The following is a 10,271-nucleotide window of genomic DNA, read 5'->3' as shown; positions in this document are numbered from 1 at the left end:
GTAATCTAGGAAACTGTTAACTAGAGGTTAAACAGACTAACATGTTCATGAAAGAATTAGATTAAAAGTGAATATTGAATGATGTCTATGATATATGATATAAATGCAACATTAATCAATGGCTAATTAAAAAAAAGTCTCCTAAAAAAAAGTCTATTTTAGATTAATTGCATAAAGTGAAATATTTAAAGATTTTTTTTTTTGTTTAATTTTAATGATTATGGCTTACAGTTTGTGAAAATCAAAAATTCACTATCTCAAAATGTTAGAATATTTTATTTTGAGTTTAAGTAAATTACTATTCATACAGAATAAAAAACAGACCGCTGACTTAGCAGTTGTCTAGAGTAAAATCATCAGCACTGTACCCAAAAAGGGTAAGCTACAGAAGGTCATAGCTGAAAGGGCTGGCTGTTCTCAGATTGCTGTATTGAAGCATATTCTTCGAAAGTTGACTGTAAGGGAAATCTAAGGGAGTAAAAGATGCACAACAGGGATGACCGCAGCCTTAAGAAGATTGTCAACCAAAGCTGATTCAAGACCTTGGGAAAGCTCACAAGAAGTAGAGTGGGGCTGGAGTTAGTGTATCAAGAGCCAAGATTTTCAGGAAATTAACTTTAAGAAAAACAACTGTTGCATTCCTACTATCAAACCACTCCTAAACCAGACACAACATCTGAAGTGTCTTGCCTGGGCTAAGGAGGAAAAGAACTGAACCATTGCTCAGTGGTCTAAAGTCTTCTTTTTTTTAAGTCATTTTGGAATTTAATTTGAAAAGCAAGGTCCCAGAGTTTCGGACAAGGTTTTTGGAAAAGCTCATTTCCTTTTCTGGGAGGACTTAGCACCTGCCCACAGAGCCAAAACTACCAGAAACTGGTTTGCTGACCATGATACTAGGGTGGCCAACTCACCCCACCTGAACCCTATAGAGAATCTGTGAGCAACTGTCAAGAAGAAGAGGAGAAACACTTAACTCTACAATACAGACCAGCTGAAGGTTGCTATGAAAGCAATCTGGTCGTTACTAATGCCTCAGCAGGGCCACAGACTGATCGCTTCCATACCACATTAAGCAGTAACTAAAGAAGCTAAAGCTAAAGCTTGAGCTAAAGAAGCCCCAACCAAGTATTAAGTGCAGTCAACTTTAAGAAGTTGAAATTTTTTTTTTATTGATCTTGGAAAATATTTAACTTATTAAGAGATGCTGGATTTTTTTATGATCTGTAAGTCATAATCATTGCAAAATTTAGTTTATGTGTAATGAATCTATTGTAGAATTGACAAAAATTTGACTTTGAGTCAAATAAACTTTCAAATATACTTAACTTTTTGGAGATGCATTAGGAGTTAAAATGAAATAAATAATGAGTAATAAAATAAAATTTACATCATATAAGACAAATCATATATAACACTATATTGCACAATCCTGAAGCCAGTTTATATTTGTTAAAACATAGTAATGCAGAAAGAAAAAAAACACACAACATGCTAAAAATGCTTAAAATGCTCTGGGTTTTAAGGGTTTAAGATTGATATACAAGTCATTCAGAGTGGCTTTTTTCTTTAATGCTCATGCTTAGTTGAGGACAAAGCATGCATGGTTCACCAGTATAGAATCAAAACCAGTCAGTCTGGTATTCATGCACGATGATCAGCATTTCATTCCAGAAAACACAGCCACTCCCTCATCTGTTTCAAACCAGTTCCGTCACTGCCAGTTTGTTATTTTTCAGGTTTTATCTCTGTCAGCAATGCTAAAGCCGAGTTTCTTCATTTAAAATGATATACTGTATGTACTGTATACCGAAATGCTTACAGTAGTTGCGGTGTAAGCACCAGGTAGCCAGCAACCATGCTCATCAAAGAATGGAAATAAAAAACGGCCCAGGTTCATCAATCGTCCCTTTAATACATGTGGATCAGCAGGCTTTAAAAATATTTTTTTTATGTAACATGATATTTACAGCATGATATGAAGATATTTAGGAAGTTTGAAAAATTATATATTATTGTCAAATTATAAACTATATGAAATATGTATTATTTAAAAAAGCATTTTTAGAGAGAATTGGGTTAGCTAGCCCACCAATGTAATGGACTAACAATTAAATATAAGGACTTTACCCAAGATTATATGCACATTCACTCTGAAAATCCTTCATTCAAGCTACAGTATATTTAAAATAATAATGTTGTTGGTGTACAGTGCTAGTAACTTAATTAATAGCACTGTAATTAGGTGCTGACAATAAACATGGTTGGAACTAAGATATTATCAAATTAATAGGAATTTAAAAATTGTTTTGTTCCTTTTACATATTTATAGTTCTGGTGTACCTGTTATTGGTTATTTCCTCTTACTGCTGAGAAGTTGCCTTCCTTCTTCCGTGTCACAGTACCTTAATAATGTTTCACTTTAACATACAGGGTGGTCTAGAAGTTTGAGAGCACTAGTGCAAATGTTTTTCTTTCCTCATTTTAAAATTCCATTAAAATTTTAATAAGATCGTTGGTAAAAAAATTTGAACGGAAAGTAGAATCTTTTAGAATTTCACACTTTTACATTAAATCTGATGATTAAATCCATTGCAGCATTGACTGAAGGCATGCTTCGAAGGACGGGACTAAAAAATATATTTTTTACACAAAGTATTTATCATGTTCAATTTCATGAATTTGCTTAAATTTTTAACTTAGTTATCTAAAACAGAATCTTCAGTCCTGAATATTTATCAGGATTCCAGACACTGACTTACTCTATATGAACATTTTCAAAAAAGGAAAAAAACTGGATGCTCACAGTTTTGGTACACAACTTTAAACGCTTATGTGTGAGGAAGTGTCTATTCCCAATCTTTATCCTTAACCAGAAATGCATTGTTGGATCTCCACTTGTCTGTAATCCATCATGTGGGTGAGACTCTGTGGAAAAAATGCGCTCTCTACCAAGGTGTGGTTCACCTGAAACTTGGGCTTCCTCGTTTGCCAGTATACAAAGAAGCTTAAAGATCAAGACAAGTGGTCTCAGTGTCGAGCCCTGAGGGATCCCTAAGCACTGTCATGAATAGTGTAGCAAAGCCTATGAATTTAAATACTGCTTGTCATCAAGCACTTTGGAATTGATCCAAGAGGCAGAATGACTTTACTAATTGGGGATGAAAATAACTTATTCTAGAGATGACATCATACTTGTTCGTTACACAGCAAAAGCATCAGATCCAGCAAAAACTTCAATGCTAAGACCGCTGGAATATACATAATATAGTGTTAACACTGCTCTGTTTCCAACCCTAAACCATCTTTTAATAATGCAGTCTTTATCAAATATCCACTTTTCCACAGGCTCTTGGGAAAATACACGTTCCTGGTTGTCAGTAGTTCAACTAGCAGCTCCAGTTTAGAAGGCAATTTGTACTCTGTTATACTTTCAAATGCAAATCAAAGTCTTTGGCTTCCTCCACATGTTCTCACTTCTTCCTGCGACAGCGGCAGCAGCAAGCGTAGCAGCGGCTCACTTGCTCCTCATCCTCCTTTACGGTGTAGGTGCCGTTCCGGTTGGTGTCTTTAGACTGTCCATAAACAGGCACACCGGACACGCCGTCTCCTCCCGGGACTTTGAAACTGCCATACGGGTTATGGGAAACGCTCCCATTGTACGAGCTCTCCAGCGCCATGGGGTTAATGATGATCGTGCTAGAGTCGTCATATGAGCGCAGCTTGGCTCTGGGAATGCTGACATCGCCATAAGGGTTGTTCAACGAGAGATTCATGGTTTTCAGAATAAGGGTTACAATGTACGAAAAAAGTCACGTGACAGAAGACACGCTCGAATTCTGCGATCACTAGTCAGAATGAAGATCTTTCCGTTAGTTAGCCATGGAGATGTGCAATTGTTGGATGCTGAACTTTATGATGATCCTGAGTGATTCAAGACCTTGTGGAGGGAAAAAATAGTAAACGCACAATAGTTACCGGTCCTTACTATTGTGTGTCATTGAATTTAAAGTTGAGTGCAAATGTTAGTACAAAATGGTTGAATTTCATGCCATTCTAACTTTTTTATTTGTCGAATGTTTTTTTTACATAAAACTTTATTTCCTCTTTAAAAACAATGCTGTGTGCAAACATTTGCACTGTACTGTAGCAGTTACAAGCTTATCTACTGCTAGGTGTCCCAGTGTTCCATATCAGAATAAATATTTACCTTTTCTTCTCAGTACATTTTTTCCTGGTAAATACAAGTACTTCTTTAACTAAAACTATAAAATTAACCTTTACGCACATTTGTACTTGACATTGATTTACAGACATGCTGGTAAAATAAACTGACCTCTAAAGCAGCACACAAATCAGAACAAAAAGTTCGTACCTGTTAAGACCTGCTGATGTGCCGATGTGTGTAGAGAGGAACGACTAACGGGGTTAAAGGGGTTATCCGATCCCCCGAGCAGATTTCCTCTCGATCCAGTGAGCAGAATATGAGCTGTTCTTGTTCCTTAAGCTTAATGTAACATACCTGAAGAGCCAGTTGTGTAGAGGTCGGTGTTTAAGTGAATATCGCCTTCTGCCTTGGAGGCGTGTGTCTGTAACCCCACCCCTGGGTGTCCAAGCAGAGCCGCAGAACTATGTGTGTGTGTGTGTGTGTGTGTGTGAGAGTGAGACTGACAAAGGGTGGGGTCGGCTCAGGAATGTCCCTTCCGCCTTTCCCAGATACAGGTGCATTTCTCATGACATGAATGCAACGTCTATTGTCTGAGTATCAGCAGGTGCCTCTGGAAACAATCAGCATTACTCAAACATGATATAAATACATTGGATTTGGATATTTGTAACACTACAGTTAGAGTTATGCAACGTATGTACACGTTAGAAGAGATTTGCTGTGGGATCTGACTCTCATCTCTGATTCGACAAGCTGGAGAACTTATCTCAAATTTCTGTTTAAACAGCGTGTATGTTTAACTACCTGCCTTGCAGCATTAAATGGAAAATAATTCCATATGAAAGGCTGTTGAGAAAGAGAGAGAGAGAGAGAGATAGAGAGTGCCCATGTTGTCATGTTGTCACTGAAACTACTCCACCTACTAAACTTGACTTTTCCACGCCACACCATTGGAATGTTTATTTGCAGTTGAAACAAACGTCGTAATCCTCTCTCAGACACATACAGTATGTATCAAGCTGAAAGTGCAGTTGCGGTACCATTAGGAGTAGGTTTTTGAAATCTTCCTGCCTAATTTGCCAGCAAAAGTTCACGTGGTGTACATTCTCAAACTTTAAATGTACCTATACATCAGTGACTCTTTAACTTCAATCTTCTCCTTTAAATCACTCATAAGCTACAAAATGTGCACCTTTAATTACACCGCTCCGGCAAGAACTACAGCTGCAGTTTGCTACCTTTATTTTAACCTATAATTGTATAAATCTTACCTGCATAGTATCCATACTTATAAATTCAGTTTTTATCAATTTAAAGATTAAAAAAATATATATACTGTATAAGCATATTTATAAGAATTACAGTAATATAATTATATTAATGGATAATAATAACTTGGAGTTCTGTTGCTTTCTTAAGTGTGTGATTGTGATTTTAAAACAATGCAGTATATGTACAGTATATGAGACGTCAAAATTTTAATAAAGTAGGAAAAATATTTGTTATTCTTGACCCTTTTTTTTTTATTTCTGCATCATTTAACAATCCATAAGATTATAAGTCATTTTTGTTTATGAACACATTGAAATAATATATTTTATTATTATTATTATTATTATTTATAATAATAATAATAATAATAATAATAATAATACATTTATTTATTTATTTATTTATTATTTTTATTATTATTTTATTATTATTATTATTATTGTTGTTGTTGTTGTTGTTGTTGTTTTGATTTTAAAATTATCATTTCAGGTATAGTATTTTATCCTTTCTCAACTTCTGGCATTCCCATACATACAGTATGCAAACCTTTTTTTTTCTTAAATGTAAGTGATATTTAAAGACATTGTCAATTTACATTGATGTATTTTAAAGAAAAAAATGTAAAAATATATTTCCAACCTGTTTTAAATCATGTATGCATAAAATACATAATAACAGTTATATCCTCTTTGTCTTACGTATTCACTGTTCAATGTTTTCTCAACAGTCTGACATAATTATGGTTTGACATAAAAAATCTTGTAAGGGTATGATGAAATGCAATCTCATATCCAAAACACTCATCTATTTTGACAGATGTTTTAATTAACAATTCGGTTAAACATCCAGCATGTTGAATTGGGAAGTGAGGAATGGCTTTGATGCAACAGCATCATCTTAAAGCATGCCACTGGCGAAGCATGCCATCAATGCACACATACTGGTTCTAACACATTCCTGTAAAAAAATCCCCAGGGCTGTAAACAAAGATAACAATAGTGGGAAATCAAAGCGTGCTAGTAACTCTGTTTTATCTATTTGTGGCCTATCATGATCAGTTGTAGTCGTAGACATACTGTAAGCATTACAATTTAAAATAAAAGACATTTTCAAAATGTATTTACTTAAATGCTCTGTGTAATAATCGACAATGAGATACTGGGATACAGGCCACTACCTTGCAGTCTTTCTATTAACATTCATATTTTCATAACAAAGTTCACCTTACAAGTGTTCCTCCAGAAAATAAAGATACACTAATTTGCAAAGGTACCTAAACCTACTTTCTGGGAGTGATCAAATTTGTCTGTATAACAATTTTTTTAAAAACAGGCTCATTGTTAGTTATTTAAAGCAGATCAAAAGGTGAAAAATGTTGCTTGATTAAGATGCCTAATTTAGTCAAATTCAGACCAATTCCAATGGGCATGCGTTCATCAAGGTGACAATTACCAAGCAGAGAGGGTAACATCTCATATGTTTTACTGTAAATCCCTTCTTGCAGTTTTAAGGGAAAAAAGGAGCAACATAGATAATATTTGGGCATGGTTTATTTGTGCAAAAAGGGTTTAAAAATCTCAATTGTCAAAATATTACGTCATAATTGTGTGATCATATCAGTGTGATTTTTTGTATTATTTACCAAAAAGCTATAAATCCACCTACAACAATTTTGTCAAAATTGATAAATCAGCCTGTAATTGGGTTTCTGGCTGGTGGTGTGATACTGGCAGCAAATTGGAACAAAGATGATTTGTTGTACAACACATTACTACATTAGGTGTGATCAGCACACTGTTCTAGATGTGCATGTCCATGACTGCTGGGGGAAACTGCAATGGCAGAAACAGACTATAAATGTCCTTTTTAGTGCCATCAACTTTCTCCAAAAGGCCACAGGATGCTGATCACTACAGATGAAAGAAGTGATATGGTTGCTTCATTATGGGGTCATTGTCTTTTGTTATGAAATACAGTCATTCACTGTAAAAAGACCTGTCATTTCAAAGCTTATAAAATGTGGACATACAGTGATTTGCAAAAAAATAAACAAAAAAAACAACATAAAAAAATAGTTTGTTGGAAGAAATTTTTTTTGTGAAAGTCTGAAAATGTGTTTATCTTGTTTCACAGCCAAACAATCATATTAGTGCTGGAGGAAGTATAAAAGAGAAGTTGAATACATGACGTAGGGGCAATAATACTCATGTGCCTGATTCACTCTCAGCATTGCAAATCATCCTTTATTATTTTTTCAGTCAATTATTAGAAATATTTATTTCCTGGTTTGATCACGAAAGACAAATTCTTTAATTAGCAATGGCATTATTATATTCCACACTATTTATTTCACATTTCGAAAATGATACCTCTATTAATGGATGTTATGATTACTATTAATATATTTAACAATAGTCCTATAAACTATAAGAATTCTCCCAGGGAGGCAACCAAATAAGAGTTTAAACGTTTCCGATCAATTGTCCTAAGGTTGTGTGAACCTTGGAAACAGCATGTGTCTTATTGCGTACTCTCATGTTATATTAATTAGAATGATTAAATTGAGACATTTTGGCAAATATGCATTCCATGACATTTCACAGTTGGATTGATTTTCTGTTGAGGTAAGCTGGGGTTACAAACCTTTGATGAAAGAAGTACTGGCTTTACCTCGGCTCTTGTTGATTATTACAGTATTGCACAGGGACAGATGCAGGGTTCCGGGTGCACGCTGTGTGTTTTTGATAGAAAGACTTGAAAGAGCTGGAGGTGCTCTTTAAAGCAAAAAGGTAGTCATGGCGATGACCAAACCAACAAACAGGCAAAGGACAATGAAAGGTTAAGTGCAACAGCTCAGTGGTTACTGTGTGTGTGTGTGTGAGAGAGAGAGAGACTGTAAGTATGTGCATGTGCTTAAATGCAGATTTCCATTCACAGATGTGTTTCCCATGAGAACAAAAAAACAGTAGCATCTGGAAAATGAAGGCAAATGTAATGAGCAGTGAAAATCTATTATTGTGTGGATGCATGGAAACACTCAGGTGTCACTGTGAGTCATGTCCTGCTTGCTGAGGGAGGGATCATAATCACAAATTGTGTGGTGGTGCTTTGACTGCGGTGGGCATTTGCACTCCTCTACCAAGCTTCTAAGAAATATTTGAGCTGCTTTTACCTACATGAAACTGATATACTGTACATTCCCGGAAGTGCTGTCTTGTTTTCTTGTCAATAAAAATGAGGAACAGGTTTATTCGATTGTTGTCTTAATGGGAAAGCTATTTAAAACCAAAGCATGTTACTAATCAGAGCATGTTACATATTAATAATGCGTTTATACACCTTAAGAATACAATACATGAATAGATGAGGGAAGGAACTAAAATGTATTGTGCATGATGCATCATATCAACTAAGCAATTAACATTTACCTGCTCTACCTGTGCTGTGTATAAAGACTTTATACAGATCCAGCTGACCTCCATTCCAGTTCCAGTTCATATAAATAGATATTTGTATTTTTTGTCTTGTTATCATAAGCAGGTTCAAGGATTAAAAAGAAAAGGGTATGTTATTCTGTCATTACATCATTTTCCACCAAACAATTGGTCATTAGTGACTATTAGTGACTGGAAACCGAGGTCAAACATACACACTCCGGACCAGTGATGTTTGTGGATTTGTATGATTATATTTAAAGAAAAAAAAGGACAAGAATGATGAAAGATTGTGTGGTGAGAGGACCTGCTTTTTTTCTTTTTTTTTCTTTTTTAATAATGGAGATATTTTCAACAAAATGATTCAAAACATGTATTTGAGAAATCTAAACAAATTGATAACAGTTTTTCAAATTTTGGCCAAATTACACTTTAATTTTTGAGGTTTTACAAACAATAATGTTACAAAACAAACTTTTTGTTGTAATTTCTAATCATAAACACAGGCCCATACAGCGCCTCTCTGCTTCCATCTAGTGGTTGGAAATAATATTGCGCCACAAGAACAGATCATTACAAACGCTACACTTGTGGCTCGCTTTTCCTACCATTAGAGTAAACCTTTATGGCACGTTGTATAAATTTACTGTAATCAACTGCTAATTTTTTTTTCAGCATATCTATATTTTCATATGGAACTACGACGGATAACCAGCTTTACGGCTTGCTCGCGCACCACATTCCCGCCCCTTAAATACGTCACCATTTCGGCCGCCATTTTGGACAGGGATGTTCAATCCAACATGGCGGAACGTTTGGTTTCAGCACAGAATTACACTTACAATATGTAAATAGAGTACAGGTAAAGGTACAGTGCTGTGAAAAAAAGTATTTGCCCCCTTCCTTGGATTATCTTTTGCATATTTGTCACACCTGAACGAACGAGATCATCAAGCAAATTTGAATATTACACAAAGATAACCTGAGTAAACACAAAATGTAGGTTTTAAATGGTTAATTTATTAAGGGTGAAGGAACTGTTCAAACCTACCTGGCCCTATGTAAAAACCCCCTCTGCTAAATCATGAATGAACTATTTGGCCACACCCAGGCCTGATTACTGCCAGACCTGTTGAATCAAGAAATCACTTATAAATAAAATGATTCTGACAAAGTAAAGCACGCTAAAAGATCTAAAAAATATATATATAAGAATTGAAGAACACATGAGAAACAAAGTCACTAACATATATTAGTCTGGAGGGTCACAAGGCCATTTTGACATCTTTGGAACTTCTGCGAAACACGTGAGATCCATTATTCACAAACCGAGAAAACTTGGAACAATAGTGAACCTTTCCTACCAAAATTACTCCAAGAGCACACCAACGTCTCATCCA

At 35.2% G+C, this 10,271-nt stretch overlaps 1 protein-coding gene across 1 annotated transcript; it reads right to left on the bottom strand.

The window, feature by feature from the left end:
* Positions 1-1,888: 1,888 nt before the first annotated feature.
* On the bottom strand, positions 1,889-4,592 carry si:ch211-202f5.3 (uncharacterized). Its single transcript, XM_053485703.1, has 2 exons — positions 4,373-4,592; positions 1,889-3,937 (listed from the first exon to the last, which is right to left on the bottom strand). The coding sequence occupies exon 2, from the start codon at positions 3,771-3,773 to the stop codon at positions 3,471-3,473; it is 303 nt and encodes a 100-aa protein (XP_053341678.1). The 5' UTR covers positions 3,774-3,937; positions 4,373-4,592; the 3' UTR covers positions 1,889-3,470.
* Between the last annotated feature and the right edge of the window lie 5,679 nt (positions 4,593-10,271).

The sequence above is a fragment of the Clarias gariepinus genome, chromosome 24 (genome assembly GCF_024256425.1).
Source record: "Clarias gariepinus isolate MV-2021 ecotype Netherlands chromosome 24, CGAR_prim_01v2, whole genome shotgun sequence".
Lineage (NCBI taxonomy): Eukaryota > Metazoa > Chordata > Actinopteri > Siluriformes > Clariidae > Clarias > Clarias gariepinus.
The sequence above is the reverse complement of the archived record's forward strand: the minus strand, read 5'-3'. Positions and strand labels throughout refer to the sequence as shown.